The sequence below is a fragment of the Anticarsia gemmatalis genome, chromosome 14 (genome assembly GCF_050436995.1).
Source record: "Anticarsia gemmatalis isolate Benzon Research Colony breed Stoneville strain chromosome 14, ilAntGemm2 primary, whole genome shotgun sequence".
Lineage (NCBI taxonomy): Eukaryota > Metazoa > Arthropoda > Insecta > Lepidoptera > Erebidae > Anticarsia > Anticarsia gemmatalis.
Window position 1 is genome coordinate 7,393,389 of NC_134758.1, and position 17,593 is coordinate 7,410,981.

General features: G+C 39.2%; 2 protein-coding genes across 10 annotated transcripts in view; one reads left to right on the forward strand and one right to left on the reverse strand.

Annotated features, from left to right (window-relative positions):
* Shab (potassium voltage-gated channel shaker cognate b) overlaps positions 1–9,589 on the forward strand; it is a 41,180-nt gene extending 31,591 nt beyond the window's left edge. The window contains exons 2-13 of one of the 9 annotated variants that reach the window (XM_076123021.1): positions 756–1,007; positions 1,146–1,373; positions 1,453–1,759; positions 4,209–5,055; positions 5,762–5,886; positions 6,133–6,225; positions 6,522–6,599; positions 7,026–7,176; positions 7,613–8,076; positions 8,330–8,402; positions 8,714–8,850; positions 9,143–9,589. In XM_076123021.1, the coding sequence (XP_075979136.1) occupies positions 832–1,007; positions 1,146–1,373; positions 1,453–1,759; positions 4,209–5,055; positions 5,762–5,886; positions 6,133–6,225; positions 6,522–6,599; positions 7,026–7,176; positions 7,613–8,076; positions 8,330–8,402; positions 8,714–8,850; positions 9,143–9,190 (2,727 nt within the window). In that variant the 5' untranslated portion in view covers positions 756–831 and the 3' untranslated portion in view covers positions 9,191–9,589. The remainder of the gene's footprint in view (positions 1–755; positions 1,008–1,145; positions 1,374–1,452; positions 1,760–4,208; positions 5,056–5,761; positions 5,887–6,132; positions 6,226–6,521; positions 6,600–7,025; positions 7,177–7,612; positions 8,077–8,329; positions 8,403–8,713; positions 8,851–9,142) is intronic. The other 8 variants (XM_076123019.1, XM_076123020.1, XR_012959769.1 and 5 more) reach the window with 8 other exon arrangements.
* Positions 9,590–9,746: 157 nt separating this feature from the next.
* Naa60 (N-alpha-acetyltransferase 60) lies at positions 9,747–15,944 on the reverse strand. The gene is made up of 6 exons (XM_076123026.1): positions 15,782–15,944; positions 15,313–15,418; positions 14,146–14,377; positions 13,478–13,649; positions 12,326–12,538; positions 9,747–11,253 (listed from the first exon to the last, which is right to left on the reverse strand). The coding sequence occupies exons 1-6, from the start codon at positions 15,796–15,798 to the stop codon at positions 11,235–11,237; spliced, it is 759 nt and encodes a 252-aa protein (XP_075979141.1). The 5' UTR covers positions 15,799–15,944; the 3' UTR covers positions 9,747–11,234.
* Positions 15,945–17,593: the final 1,649 nt, after the last annotated feature.

The window sequence follows — 17,593 nt, forward strand, 5'->3', positions numbered from 1 at the left end:
AAATTTTAAGAAATCCGAATAGTTTTAAAAACGGGAGTATAACGCAGTGAAAATTGAAAAGAATTTTATTCGTACCCTATTTGTTACACAATGTCGAGACTTTTTTGACTGAGTTACGTATTGATATTGAGCGCGGGCGGAAAGCTTGTTTTTTCTTCTTCTTTTCTTAAGCTTTTTGCATTTTGGTGTTCGAAGTTTTTTTTATTTTAATAATGTCTAATTATTTATTGAGAATCTTAATAAATGTTTTGAATCAAAAACATTGATACCAGCAGCGAAATATATACGAAAGTTTTAAAGTATGTAAAACAATTGTACTGATGTTTGTCCTCTCCATTTGTGCTTAAATTACAATTGTATGGTATAAAATCGATACCCATGGTGTCAATGTCCCTTACTTGAATGGATCGATTTATATTACTGCAGAGATATATATTTTTTCAATAGGGGACGTTATTACTTGGTTTCGTAGCACTTTAGCTACGAGACTGCTACGGCGTAGACAGTACGAGTTACGAGTTACCCTTAGCACTTGACGTAGCAAAGAACGTGATTGAGGAATCCTCATTTAGGTTGGTTATAAGTAATCTATTATTAAATAATCCAGAAATATCTGATTTACGGTTATAACTTATAATGTAATAATGCAAGTTTGTAGGGTGAATAGAATTAGAAACGGGGTTTTTGAAATAATAATTGATTATGGAAAAATAGTTTCGGTTCTTTGGGTAATAGTATTTTTTCATTGTTTTCAGGACCCGTCGGATTAAACGTGCATATACTGTGGTGGGCCGATGAGGCGACGGCGCTTGGCGCCATGAGCTAGCGGGAATGGGGGGCGAGGGGGCGGGCCGCGGCGCCGCGCGCTGGCACGTGGGCGACTCGCCCCCGCGCGCGCCCATGGGCTTCGCGGCGCCCGCGCAGGATGCGCCGCTCGACCGCGGGCTGGCGCCTGCGCCCGCGCCCGCGCCACCCGGCAATGCCGTGCTGCAGCGGGCGCACTCCAGGTACATACATTTTATATTCATCTTATACCTACTCTTAAAAACAAATTGAACAAACTTAAGTTGTATTTACTGTTGCTGATAACTAAATTTTGATATCAAATAAAGTGAGCATTTACGAGTTATATTGCGATGTTGCAGATCGATGTCGTCACTGCCGCCCGAGCCGTTTATGATGCTCCGCGCCAAGGCGCTGAGCAAGCGAGTGATCATCAACGTGGGCGGCGTGAGGCACGAGGTGTTGTGGCGCACGCTGGAGCGGCTGCCGCACACGAGGCTCGGCCGACTGCGCGACTGTAACACGCACGAGGCCATCACAGAACTCTGTGATGACTACTCACTACAAGACAACGAGTATTTTTTTGATAGGTACGCTTTCATTTGTTAAAACATGTGGCACTGCAATTTTAAAAGATTTTCGTGTTTACATGATCTATTACTCTTTCAGGCACCCGAAAAGCTTCAGTTCAATACTCAACTTCTATCGGACTGGAAAGTTACATTTAGTTGATGAAATGTGTGTGTTGGCGTTCAGTGATGATCTCGAATATTGGGGTGTGGACGAGTTGTACCTGGAGTCGTGTTGCCAGCACAAGTATCACCAGCGCAAGGAGCACGTGCACGAGGAGATGAGGAAGGAGGCGGAGAGCTTGCGACAGCGCGAGGAGGAGGAGTTCGGACAGGGCACCTGTGCTCAGTACCAGAAGTGGCTGTGGGACTTGCTCGAGAAGCCGACCACCAGCATAGCAGCCAGGGTAACGTATCGTGACGCTCCGACCCGCAGTTGTAACAAGTTACCGATATTATTAACCTTGCCACTTTAGCAACGCTGCCCGGGATAGTTTAGTGTAAGCCAGAGGTACCTAAGGATTCGACATTTTTTATCATATTTATTATTTACCTATCTACTTAGTTAAAATTAGTTAGTTGCTTCTGTGAATTGTGAGCAGAGTTTCATCATGACTCTTAAATTGTCTATGTGCTCAATGAATTTGTACCCCTATCACAAGTAGACACGTATATTGCAAATGTAGTTACTTTATACAGAGATAAGACAAGTATTTAAACAAGTATTGCACCGATCTAAGTAATACATACCAGTTTCTCACATACGTTCAGGTACACCAAGCACTGTCACATTACCTACGTTACTGTACATTCATTAACATAAAACATTTTGTAACTAATGTTCACTTTCATTTCACTACTGTAAGTCTATCCTTTATACACATACAATATTAAGTACTTATTTATGTAGGAATACAAACACGTACCTCTTTTATGTACTACACAAAGGCTTGTTTCGTAATCTTACACATTTTTGTTTGCCACACTTGAAAGACATTACTTATATACTGAATTGAATACTGAGCTTTAAAAAGTATGCATTTAAGAAACAAGCTTGGTATACACGTATACAGATAGATATATGATATATAATGTGTACTGGTATATGTTGTGAATGTGGTGCATGAATAACATCTATCGCTGGCTCCTTCTTCGTGTTGCAAGTCAGTTGGTCTGTTGTGCCGTGTTGTGGAATGTGGTGTTGTGTTCCCTTGTTGTATCGTGATCTTTGATCGTAACATTTGATCGCTTTTGTCGAATCGATATTGTGTTGTGTACTACGTTTGTTTGAGCACCTTCCAGCTTACTTCGTAGCGTTTTTACTCTACAATATCATTTTTAATTTCGACAACAGCGGTGCAACCTAATGAGTATGTAAGTACAAACTTAATATAGTTCGATTATTTGTTTTCATTCTTACAATACGTATCTAATTATAACATTTTTGTTGTTTATATTCCCTTATTTATCTTACACGAGAATTTGGCAACACACTGCTTAAGTTATGAATATATATAATATTAAATCATATATTATGAATGGTTATAAAAGTATAGTAATTATTGGTCTTATTGCCTTGAAATATCTCTTAGGTTTTGTGAGATATTTAAAGATGAAAAGCCTTCTACAACACAAGGGAAAGAATCCAAACATACGAGTACATATATTGTAGTAATTGTAATTATTTGAAACAAAATAACATTATCTTAAACTTTATTTACAATCACAAAGATTAAAAAATACCTATTTGTGTTGTACAATGCTGACCAATACATAGATTTGAAGAAGAGTAAAATTTTCATGACATTTAATGTGATTATGTCAAACGTTGGACTGTTATATTTAACCAACTAATAAATAATGACATCCATGTTTAAAAGTATGATTCTTCTTTGAATCACTGATGATAACTAATGTATGCTTTACTTCGAGTTAACTGTTTCGATACATAGAAGCCGTCAGGATTGTACATAATTATCTTTACAATAAATTTTTATAAATGTTCACAGCCGCGTCGATAGTTCTCGATAGGGAGAACTTTAAATAAACAAAGCTTAATTGTTGTCGCAAAGTTGCAAACATGGGATGGGCTTACGCGATGTGACCAGCCGCCGCCGGGGCGGCGCTGTGCGGGCCGGTGTGCGGGGTCGCACGGGACGAGCCGCGCGCCCGCCGGACACGTGTCCGGCGTGCGCCGCCCGCGCCCGCGCCGCCTCCCACCCCGGCCGCGCGCCCCCGCCGGCGTCCCCACACCCCTCCGCCGCCTGCGTTCCCGGCTCCCGCGTCTCCCTCCCCCCCGACACCATCAATCCACCAGCGCTTCCGCTTCGTGATACTGATCCGACTAACCGAGCGATGCGGGCGATGGACGGACGAGCGTCTGCCTCGTTCTGCCTTTACCCTCGTGGCGCATATCTGTACCTACGCTGTTAAGTACGGACGCGCGTCCGTTCACCCACACTATTTAATTTAAAATACCTACTTAACTACACCGAAACCACACAACACTACTAACATAGTCACACGAATAGATGTTATTTCTACACCAAAATTTATAATTAATATTAAGACATTTGTTACATACGATATTGGCTTTAACCATGTCTGTAAATACATATATTACATAATTATATATATACTTACGACTGTTAAGTAGTTACTACCGATGTACAAACATGTAGGAGGAGTAGTTCTGTATAAACACTGGCATAATTACTTACCGATCTGACACATGTGGCTAATCACTAGGTACCGACTTACCGAGCTAGTCGAACCGAATGAGTGGTGGCAGCGCGGTGGCGGGCAGCGTCGCTCCCATGCGGCGACGCTCGGCCGCTCACTGGTGCATGCTTGCAGGTGATTGCGGTCATCTCGATCCTCTTCATCGTGCTGTCCACGATAGGGCTCACTCTCAACACGATACCCCAGATGCAAGTGTACGACGAGAAGGGCGCGCCCATGGATAACCCGCAGCTGGCCATGGTCGAGGCCGTCTGCATCACATGGTTCACGCTAGAGTACGTGCTGCGGTTCAGTGCCTCGCCGGATAAATGGAAGTTCTTCAAGGGTGGACTCAACGTGATAGACTTACTGGCTATATTGCCCTATTTTGTATCTCTATTCTTGCTCGAAACCAATAAGAATGCCACTGACCAGTTTCAAGATGTGCGTCGTGTTGTGCAAATCTTCCGTATAATGCGAATATTGCGCATTCTCAAACTCGCCCGTCATTCGACCGGGCTGCAGTCGCTCGGCTTCACGCTCAGAAACTCCTACAAGGAGCTAGGATTGCTCATGTTGTTTCTCGCGATGGGAGTACTCATATTCTCCTCATTGGCATATTTCGCTGAGAAAGAAGAGCCGAACACTAAATTTATTTCCATTCCGGAAACGTTTTGGTGGGCCGGCATCACCATGACCACAGTCGGATACGGTGACATTTACCCCACGACCCCGTTGGGCAAGGTCATCGGCTCAGTTTGCTGTATTTGCGGCGTGTTGGTAATTGCGTTACCCATCCCCATTATCGTCAACAATTTCGCCGAGTTTTACAAGAACCAGATGCGGCGCGAAAAGGCGCTTAAGCGGCGGGAGGCGCTCGAGCGCGCCAAACGCGAGGGCTCCATCGTTTCGTTCCACCATATTAACTTACGCGACGCGTTCGCCAAGAGCATGGACCTCATCGACGTCATCGTAGACACAGGTCAGTATCGAGTAGGCCACCCGCTTCGCTGCTTGCTCATGTCATGTCCGCTCGTGAATGCACTTAACTATTCTGTCACTGTGCACGCATGCCTTCCATGCTCAAACAGTGTATGTACTAATTGGACGCAATGAATGTTGAATGTGTGCACGTCGCATCGATGGCTCTCCGGACTCGCAGACATCTTCAAAATCAAACAAACAGTTCACGTTACATCGCAGCTACAGCTATGTTCACTCGTTGGTTGCGGCGAGGTGCACTCAGAGTGTTTTATTCCTTGTCTTCAGGTGACAAGTGCGTCCTCATTGAGGCGAGAGACGACGCCAGATGAGCATCTTGCTACTCTCACACAGTCGTCACATTCGACCCCTTATTATTAAGTCGTTACTAGGGGTCGAACTCGCGCCGCGTGTAGCTTGCGATGTGCGACGAAGACACTATAATCTAAGGTCGATTACATTGTCAGCGTAAGCCTAACGCTTCTTAGAACTAACTCTTCTCTTCTGTGGACTGTCTGATGTGTGTATCCGGAGGACGCTGGATTCTGTGTACTGTCCGTGTGGAATGAGTGTTGTGTAGTTCACGCCGTTATTTTATGTCATGTTTAAATGTTCATTCATGTTATTAACAAAGTTATTCAATTATTCTAAAAATACTAATGACAACTATGGAATGCGTTGCTACTCAAAGTGGTATGTGTCTCCAGGACACAACTTGTCGCAGGCGGACGCCACTAGTCTGGAGGGCGAAGCCCCCGCCACCACAGGCTGCTACAAACAGTACGAGCACTCCCTCAACAATAAGATGCCGCAAACTACTGAACCCAACCAGGTAATACTTACTACCTATTGCCAAGGGGACGTCCAACTGTCGTATTATCTAACGTAGGGTGTGTGTTAGTAGATAATTAGCTGAATTTGCAACTTCATTTATTAACAATATGTTTATGCTTTTAAAGCAAAATATTCCACCACGCTCTGAAGTAACACAGCCGAAGTAATACTTAGGCCTCGCTCTGGACGGACCCTGTTTGAGCTATATTAGCCTTTGGCTTTTCGCTAACAATATAGGTAATAGTTTCAGAGCAGCCCTAAGAAAGAGCGTCGTTACTCGAACGAGGGCCCGGAAACACCGGAGAAACGCTTGCTCATAAATCCTGAACCTACACCAGTAAGCTATCATTAATTTCATGTATTTAACTAACATTAGTTGCCGACTTGGTCAATAATCATATTTCATAATAGTGGTAATTGCTTGTTTTGTTATTTAAAAGCTTGACATGTAGGAACGCTACAGTTACAAACTGTAGAGACTGTAACAAATCGTCGGCGACTACCGACTCCATCGATTGATGTCAATGTGCTCGATACTTCGTCGAAGGTTTGGCTTCATTCAGCACTTCTGTTCTAACATGTCTAGGCTAGGAGTCACGAGTAACTAGATACTAATGATTTCTCTTTTTCTAGGAAAAGAAGATGGCTGACAAACAGCTTGACTTGGATCAGCTGCCTTCTGAGTTTGAATGTTGTTTTTGCACGTTCAAGGTACTAAGATACTAACGCATATCACGATATAATGTAGACACTTCATTATTAATTATCTAATTATACGATTATTTTATTATGATTTGATATATGAAAATCCGTTACTAATAATAATGTTTTCATCTAGCATTAACCTGTAAGTATTTACTTACCTATTATTTTAGATTAGCTAACGATTATTTCCGTCTGTAGGTATGCCTATGTTTATATTATTTTTTGGGTTCAGTGTTTGCAGCTAATCATTATATTAACATAGGATAAAGGTAACTTCCGTAAATCATTTTTCTGTCGCCGGTTATATAGTCAATACAACTGGGTTTCAATGGTTCGTAAACCTACTCAGGTACAATTAATTGAATGACACTGATGTGTTATTGAAGCACCAGAGCACAATCAGTACTAATAAATGGACGCACCTTGGTGTAGGGTTATAAGGAGTTCATAGACGCGGAACAGCTGATGCCGATGTCGACGTCGGACCTTCGGCAGCCGGTGTGCGTGGAGCTGGCGTGTCTGCAGCGGCACCCTGCGCCCAAAGCTCTTCCCGAGGCCACGCCCAACAGCCTCGACAGCCCAGGTACAAGCCTTCATGCCTCACACTCGAACAACTGTAAACAACTACTTATCATTCCTTTTCAATTGAGTGCTGTTCTCTATCTACACCTTATTTAGGTTCGGATTTCGTTTTAAGAGCTACTGAATGATATATCTACCTACTAAGTTGTTTACAAGTGTTCTTAAAATATTTTTTTTTAATCAATGGGATTTATTTAACATCCATGTGTTTTGATCTGTATGTATTAATATTTGTGTAAAGACCCGTAGATTCAGATCAAATGTCACTTTTGTACGTTGCATTCATTCACCGTTGTCCCGTCGATGTCCTTTTCGGCACAATCGTGTTCACACATTGTCCCTTTGATTAACCGTGCATTTAGTCCGTAAGAGCGGCATACACCGTACTTTGTGAAGTCGTGTGCGGCTCCATGTGCGTATTATGTCTTACGTTACAGATACATTTGCATCATGCCTTACGCACCCTTTTCCTTCAGAGGGCGACATCGCATGCGAGATCGACTCTTCAAACTTATATGTGAACCCTCTGGACGGTAGCGGAGGCGGCGGCGCGGGTGGGGGTGGGGGCGGGGTGTCCGCCGACTTTAACGCAGTGCGCAGGAGTGCATCTGGGGACGGAAGCGTGTTGTGTGCCAAAGGTTCGCAGGGCGAAGGTTCGCCGCGAGGGTCGCGGGTGAGCCTGGCGGGCGCCATGCCGGCCGCGGCGGCGAGCGCGGCGCCGGGGGCGGGCCCAGCGCTGGGCCTCGCTGCGGGCCTGGGCCTGGGCCAGGCCGCGGGGCCGGGCGCCGCGCCGGCCGCAAAGGCGCTGGACGCGTCGCGCAGCAGCCTGCCGGCGCCGCTCGACGACGCGCCCGCCGCGGACGACGCCAAGCCCAAACACAGAAAGGCCCGCTTCCAACAGGTGAGGCTCGCCAGTGCGACTTCGCGCCTCACCGCCTCAGGGAACACTGTGGTTCGAGTTCAGTATTTGTAATTGAGTTTGTATCCGTATTTAAAATCTTGTCCCCGCCATGTGTGCATGATGTAGCCACCGTTTGTCTAATACTTCAAACTTGTGTATTGGAGATTGCATGTGTTGTGCCTCTTCATGTGTTGATAAGCTTACGTTAGGTATCTGTCACGTGGGTAACGCGTCGTGGTCGTTTGTCCCACAGGACTGGACGGAGGAAGAGAGGAGGCCGCCGAGGGGGATAGCCACGAGGATCATTAACCATCACATCCTTTTTGGTTTGTCTCATTTTGAATACGTACCTACATACCCCGCGAATGCATCATACCTAATAACTACTAAATTTGCTACATATCTAATAGTACCAGATAATGCGTGCAAGAGTTGACAAGTTCAAAGCTATGCCATATTTATGATAATAAGAAATGTATTCCTACAAAGTTATCAAGTAAGTGTACCTCAAGAAGAATTTATAAAGTCTAAAACATAGTTACTGTTGTCTAAAAGGTGAATATGAATTACAAATCTTTGATGATAGTAAATATCTACCTAATACAACATTCTTTGTACCTTAACATGACATGTGTAGGCAAGAACGGGAACAAACGTGGCGGCGGTTGGCCGCTAGAGGGCGACTCTCGCTCGAGATCTATCCTCAAGAACAAGGAGTCCCGAGGCACCGACAGCGAGCTATTACTACAGGAGACTACCTCGCTGGGTGCTAACGTGAGTTTAAACTACTTTTTTCCTAAACGACAATCAGTTGCTAGTAAAACAAAAAAATAGCAACAGTTCTCAATGAAAAGATAGGAAGCGTGGATTTAAAACAAAATTTACAGCAATGGGTAACATCAGAAAGATCTATTAACATTGTAGGTAGGTAGGTACTTAATAAACAACGCAGCAAACGGTATTTAAGAGCTACGGTATAATGCTAACTAACTCACAATACAAATTTCCATGTTTAGTCCATGGGATGTAGACTTGCGTAAGATATATAAAGTAAATTATAACACAGTGGTGTTTCAGGGTGATTCCGGCAGCGAGTCGTCGCCGATCAGATTGAAAGACTTCAAGGGCCAGAACCACAAGGGCGGAGCGACGGAGCGGGACAACCTCGTCACGTAGTGTAGCGCTTCAGCTTGAGGCACCGCTCCCCCCCCCACCCCGCGCCGCGCCGCCCCGCGACCCCACGCCTCGCCCCGCACGACTGCGACATGACTACTTAATAATTAGAATGCAATAACATACAAATTATATAATAATTTTAACATATCATTGGGCGATTGTGACTGCTTGTTGAATAGATTTTCATTTCGTAGATATAAATATTGTAAAATATTACTTAATGTAATAATCGTTCATTCCAATCGAAAAGTTGAAGAAACCTATTTGTTAAGTTTTTTTACGTGCAATTATTAATTGCTAATTCTAATGTAAGCGATATAGTTTGTACAGCATAGTTGATGAAAAAAGAAGCAATTATTAAAATTAAACATTTTCTGAAATTGTTACGGATTCTTTCTTTTTTATTTATCCTCTGAGGTCGATTTCGCACGGTGGTAAATGAAAATACAATTAGTCAACAATGATATTTATTTGGAAGCTAAAATCTTTTCCTATTATAGAGTATTAAACATAGAATTATAACGTAAAAATTTTCATTAACATTAGGAACGTGCTATATTAGAGAAAGGACAATTTAACACACAAATGTCGACCTTATTATTACATTTTTGCAAATATATTTAAAAATAAATTGAATTTTTTATCTAAATCATGATAATATCACATATTACAAAACGTAACCGACTATCATGACTGCTTTTGGAATTTACAAATAATTTAAGAGTGGTCCAAAATATAATACTTAATTCACATTAACGATTTACATTAATTTTATTAATACTTAAATAAAAAAAACATCCATTTGCATGAGTGATAACAAAATTAAGATATTAAATACTTTGGTTCATGTGAGTACATTTATAAAACTACATACACTGGTTGAATTCAATGCAGAAATAAATCATTTTGAAGTGCCCAAAATATACAGGTTGGAAAAAAGCCTTATAGTGAACCCGATCATCGGCTATAACCCACTCCCGGTGACGACGGAGAATAGCCTCCGCACACCTTACACGTAATTTGTATCAACATCGTCTCAAGTATGTTCGACTCTTCTTTATATTTAATTGTGTACTTTGTATCAAAACTTCTACTAACTTATAAAGTTTTCACTTTAACATTGCACTATTCCATGTATAATTTTCTTGCAAATATTTTTCGGTGAATACACTGTAATACGTACCCCCCTCTTAATAATACATTTTAATACATAAAAATACTTAAATAGACCCTTCGAATATTACAGTGCGTTGTGAGACATCCACATTATTTGCAATATTAAAGTAAAACCAGCTACAAGAGACCCTCATGGTCATGTCCGTATTAGTTGTCATAGAGCCGACACAGAATGTCCACGGGTAATGTATATTATTACAATATTATTGTTTTATCCATAACTATGTCTTACATTGAACACACAGGCACCTTACTTTAATATAATCTTGGCAGTATATCATGGCACGCGACACTTTTGTATTTCTGCAGCATTCGATGCCCTTCTCATTACTCAAACAAACACAATGACTCAATCAAATTATATTCCCATATGTATAAAACGTGTCAATTCTTTGTTCGTAAAATATGATAAATACAATCAATTATTAAATTTAAAGCTTTCAGTAATAAAAAATATCACAAATAACTTTGTCAGTTGAATGAAGCCAAATCGATGCACCAATTGTTCGTTAAGTGATGAAAGTGAAACACGTCGCGTCGTGCTGTACTTGTGTGACGTGATTGACATGACTGACATGAATGAATGATCGCAACACCCTACTGACGCTCTCTATGTACAATATAAAAATATGTATATCGACACCATCGACACAATACTTGCGATGCTTGAGCTAAATACTTTATCAAATTTGGCTTCACGTCAGTATATAAAAAACAATTCTACAGAGTGACTATATAAAATATCTATTAACGTAGTGATATTAAAAAAATCTCTCTCGTTCAATCACCGCACACACACGCTTGCTTTACGTTTTGTAGAAACGTCTGAAAACGTAACAAAATTGTAAAAACTAAATCAATAATGTGTCCCGATTAATTGTTCAAACATAGTCTCACGGAATGCGTCAGTTTGCAAATCATAATAAAGCATCACTTAACTTAACAACTAAAACACAAACATAACAACATGTTTCACACGCAGTCGTACACTTGTTACATTTAGTTACTAAACAAAACGTGTCGTGAGTACATTTAACAACAAACCATGCTTGGAAAAGTAAGTGACGAAAATATCTTATTTATAAACTGCCATAGATATAATGCATTATTTGCAGCAATTTACAAAATAGTTAATAGCTTCTGAAGCTGTGATCCGTGAACGTATACGGGTCGTGAGACGGACCTCTATTGCCGCACATGCATGATAAATACATGTCTTAGTAAAAGAGTACTGACATTAAAATACAATAAAACGGACTAGGTTCAAACACCAATGTTATGGGCTGCGACATAATCCAAATACATCTAATGTTACACTGATAAATCCAACAAACTAATTAGCACGAACGCATCAGAAATTGACTGATTTCACACACAGGTATATACAATATGCTTAATGAGTGCACGTAAACACGTTAGTATCTTTAAGTCACTGGCACAACACTGCGAGCACAGATCTCAAGGCAGTAGATGACGCAAGCTCTCCGTCACTGCATCAGACTTGGGAACATGCTTTTGTCTTGACCGAGCCATTCTAGTAGTGACCAATATGCAAGCATTGATAATAAATATATCCATAGATGTTTTTACATTTAAACCTGTTTTATTTTGACTATCGTACATTAATCGTTACAATTGTAATTAAATTCGATATTTGTGTAAACATTAAAACTATTTTCTGGTAGGTAGGGATGAACAGTTTATATTCTAAGAATTGTAACAGATATTTTAAACTAGTTAATATTGGTCACTCCTAAAACAGTTTCACAAAAGCATTTGAGTATCGTACAACACTACGACTGTGAATACACAGCCAATCAGCGTTGACTGTTTATAAGACAGGTTTAATTAGCTTGCGTCATTTACATGGTCTGTGCTAAGGGTGTGTGTCGACTACCTGTGCCATGCGATGGTGAGTGCGGTGCGCAGCTTGCCCCATATCCAGGGGTAGAGGCCGCCGCCGCGCCACGCCGCGCGCGCCACGTACTTCACGTAGTCGTAGATGCCCCAGGGCGCGTGGCCACCGTTGACGTAGTACACGTATGTGAACCCGTCTTTACATCGCCCCTTTATTGAGTAGTAGTAAGGCAGAAATGAGTGAAGACGGAATCTGAAATGAAAAAACTCTGTTTAAAGAATCTTTCATTACTTACTTATAAAATAGTTTGTACGAAATGTTCTGTATTTTAAAGTTCATCGGGAGATTTGTATAAAAAAAAATAGTTATAAAATTAATAGGTCCTACATTGTAAATTAAATAAAACCAAGAAAAATATATGTGAGGATGTAAAGTCAATGCAGTTTCAAGCTAATTCTCAATTATCTATACCTATTGAAATAAAAACCTTTAAAAAGTAAATAATCATAGTCTAAAAGTAATTCACCATCATGTTACGTTTGCATGTCGTTTTTACCATCAGTTTTCAAGGCAACTCGACTCTATCTACAGATAGTTGATAAGATATAAAAATTCTCAAATAATTGTTTGCTAAAGATTCAATTCAGTGAATATGACACATATTATGATAGTGAGGCCTTATCTCTGCTGTTAGATACAAATCTCTCAATAGAAGTAATTTTATATTAATATAGGGCATGGCACATATTTAGCTAATAGTAGGTTATAAAGATACTAGTTTATGTCCTGGCTCTGTTCATAATTTTCAGTTTACGACATTGATAAGTTTTATCAAACCTGACTTGTCAGATTTAAAAATAACAATGATTTTTGAAGACTCTGACCTGCACTTGGTGGGAGCACAAGCCCAGGCTTATACCAGAAAGAGATCACGAGCTCAGCAGTAGGATAGCAATGGGTTAAATGAGATTTGCTAGTGGTGGTACGGCATGGTGACGAAAAATCCTCTAAGGTCATCCTCCAGATGACTGACTAAAGTATCCCATATACAACTTGTTGCATTCAAGCTAGATCTTAAATAAAACTAGGATAAAAAGTATGGGAACTGGAAATAGTACTTACTACTAGTATTGACTATTGATAATAACAAGGATATATAGAGCGACATTTTAATAGATACAAGTTACCAACCTTCTGTGTTCATAAAAAAGTATAGCTTCAGTGTTAGTGGTGAGTACGTGGAGGAATATAGCCTTGACGCGGTGTTCGTGCGGCGGCTGCGGCACAGGGCCCGACAGGTGGTTGATCAGCACGTCCAACAACATCGTCGCCACGCCTGACCGCCGGTACGACCGCGCTACACCTGAAATGTTCATTAGCTTCATAAAGCTTGACAACTCTAGAGAGCCTTGGAATTCACACAATTTGTCCAGATTTTAAATAAAAATACTGTGTAATTCCAAAATAAAGTAGCTTTTTTAAATGGGTTATTGCTAGTTTCATAAGTTAATGGGTCACTGATGTCTGAAATTCTGAATATCAAATTTCTCTATCAGCTGCAAATCTTGCATACAAGGCTTTCTACTTAGCTATTGGACCATATTTGTAGTTGTTACTTTACTGGCTGCATAGTAAATACGAATTATTCGCCAGTTCGTATACTCGGCCTTAATTCAATTAAGAGTGATTGATATAATTAAATGAGCGAATGGTTGTAGTATGCTGTATAAAGGCGATTTATAGACGGTTCACTGCCTAGTCGTATTTGCATAGGTAGTCATTAATTAAATTAGGTTAAAGATCTCAAGTTACCTGAAACACTTTTTAAAGGGAAGAAAGAATGTATCTGGCAAGCTTACCTAAAGAGAGTATATAAGCCACAAGTGTGTCTTTTGAAGCAAACCATCTTGATAGTATCCCTCTGTCCTCTGCATTTAGTTTTAAATAAGGCTTTATTTCAGCCACAATTAGGCCTATTATCTGGCTCTTATGTACTGCAGCTAGGGCAAAAAACCTTTCCGATGATGTTATGTCCTCATACCATGACTGTGGGTACTCTATTGGAAACCAATCTCTACAGAGAGATCTCACCTGAAAGTTTACAATTACGTAAAATGTTTTAGTGCATAAGCACATACGAATGACCTCATATATTAACAGAAACAGTTAGGTAACAATTAAATTTAGTTCAAGGTGGATGCCACACAATTACATTATATATCATACAAATTACATACTTAACTAACATAAATGCAAATTACAGAACAATGTTGTGTCAAATAGTTTCTGTGGAACATTGTAATATGATCCAAGTACTTTTTTAATTCAATGTGAACCAACATTTGTTATCAGTGAAGTCAGTCAAAAACAAGTACCTATCCACTATCTATAATACTATATACAATATTTGTTTTGAGTTAAACTTATCTAGTTTAACTGCTTTGAAATCAATTGAAGTAGTTAGTACATTGCATCATTATTTAAAATTCAGTGAGGATATTACAAGTCCTTGTAATGTAAGAACTTCCACAAAAGCAGGCAATTAAAAACAATTATGTATGAAATAAAGTCATATGGTTATTCCAATGACGTATTTGAACAAATACATTATTCACTGAGGTCTATGATTCATTCATTAATTTTGTCATGTACTGGCATAAGGATAAAGCAATATAAATTCAATAAAATGTGTAGTCTATACAAGAGCTTTGTCTCTCTGTTACAGTATTAATAATTTAACTTGGTACTCATAATAAGACCCTGGTAAAGGGTAACTATCAATCTTGTTATAAATCACTTTGAGTAGATTTTTTCAACAAAATTACTTTACCTTAGTTCCAAACTACTAGTTATACCTATGAAACTGTTTGAAAGACCAGAAATTAATTAATAATCAATAAATAAATCTCTGAATTGTCTAGACTTGCAACAAGTCAACATTGAGCAATCAGTTTTTGGTAAAAGACAAACAGATTCACAAATCCATAAGTTATTCAATGTCAGTGTATGTGTTAATTAATACATACCTCCTCTAGGTCATCAGGGCACAAGAAACGTAACTGAACATCTTTTAGAGAGCATTTTGCTTCTTTCGACTTTTCAATTATCACTTGGAAGCCTTCAGAAAGATACCTGCAATTAATATTACAGTTTTGGCATATAATTATTGTTAATGAATCACTCAAAATATTACATTTCACAAATAAAGACTCCAAAAACTAGAATATTTAAATCTATTTCACAAGAACAGTAACAATGATTTCGGGATTTGTGTGCTTTTAATGCACTTTATATGTGCAATAACTTTTGTTTTCTTATTCCTGTGCACAATTGCAACTTTCGAATGTCAATAAAACACCGAGTATATTGTCCGTTCAATTGAACAATTCATCCAATTAAAGAGTTCAAGGAAGAGTATACAGACACACAAACAACTGTAAAACACGATGAATTGAATACCGATAAATAAATATTTAGAACATATCCTCTACTCACCAGCTGAACCCAGCCATTCGGTAAATCGGCCATTAATACTGTCACTTAATAATCTTCATGAGTAAACATGTTATCATTCCCGAAAACTTTACTTTTGCAATATGAGAACTAATAATCACAAGCCCGATAACATTTTCCTTTTGACTAAAATTCGATATGTCAATTTAATTATTTGACAGTTTTGACAATTCCGAGCCAAGCCTGTCAGTTGATTCTGCAACTTTTTACACAAAAAGCAATTATCCACATTTCAAAGAAGTAATTTAGCATGAAAAAGCTTTCAAGTATTATGTACCGTAAATAATAATTTGAAACTAATTTATTTTTATATTATGGGAGTTTTATCCTATATCTTTTGTATATTAATGTAGTTTATATTAATATTTACGTACGTGGAATGTTTTTAGTGTGTGTCGAAGTACCAACATAATATTACTATAAATTAATTTATTTTCTGTGGTAATACCAATAATATAAAGGAGTCTCTTTGGTTTGTATTGCATCCGGGACACAGTTTTTAATTCTGATATGATTGTTTGATTTCTAGGGATCTTGACCTCCATAGACCAGAATGTCATAATTGGTTCTTAAAAAGATTATATTAAAAAAAATGCACATCTCTCACACAAAGTCCCTCTTATATCTTCCCTCGTGTATGAAAATACAAATTACACAGGCCTTGTAGATCACACAATACACAATTTGTTTTATCCAGGATTGTAACCATTGGAGTTACGAGTAACTATAGTATGAGATTTAAAACCTACGAGCAGCTATAGCTTTTGAATTTCACCATAGACGTCGATGAAAATCATTGCTGTATGTGGCTCCAATTAAATTCAATGTTTAACATCGTACTTAGCATCATACAGGTTGTAATACAGATTGTTATTAAGACTACGCTACCATTGCCTCGGGAGGTCGTGGGTTCGATTCCCACACGTTATTTGTGCGATCCACAAATAATTGTTTCGAGTCTGGTTGTACTTTGTGTCCGTTGTTTGTATGTTTGTAAAAGCAATGCTTAGTGTGGGAGTTGTCTTTTAAAAATAAAAAAATAAAGATAAAAAAAAGCTATTTCTCCAACGTCCATCGTGATACGAAATATCAGAAACGTTTATATTATTTTGCTGATGCACTTATATTATAATTCATAATTCCGGTGATTGACAGCAACACTACGTATATGTCATCATTTATATATTTACTATTTACTCTCATTTGTACTGCCCTCCTTCATTCTACTGCTTTTATATCTCTCCATCCAATGGTTGCCTGGAAGAGATTGCCACTGTGCGATAAGGCCGCCAATTGTACCTACTTTTATTTATTTTATGTTTATTCGTGTTTCTTTATGTACAATAAAGAGTATTCATTTCATTTCATTTCATTTCAACACTAAAAAAACACTCTAAGGACTCTTGACTCGGGAATCAAACCAGCGACTCCTTCGCAGTAGTGGCAATCTTATCGAAGCTGAGCGACGCAAGTTAAGGTAAATAAGTAAAAGTTGAATAAACTAAAGTTGCATATACCTAATAATTTAACTCAAACAATTTTGTACTTAAAAACATTTAGATCTTGTATCACAGTATCTGTGTTTCAGTGATATATCAACTTACCGTTATCTACTTACTACTAAAGAATTAAATGAAAACCACACGAAGCATTTGTCTTGTATAAATACTTAATTGCGTAGAATTATTCCACACGTGTTGGTTCAAAGGGAGCAAGTACCTACTTGATATTGTAGCGTTGGATTTGATTCCTCGATGTTCACCAGACGCCGTGGTATCGCCTTACACTGAACAT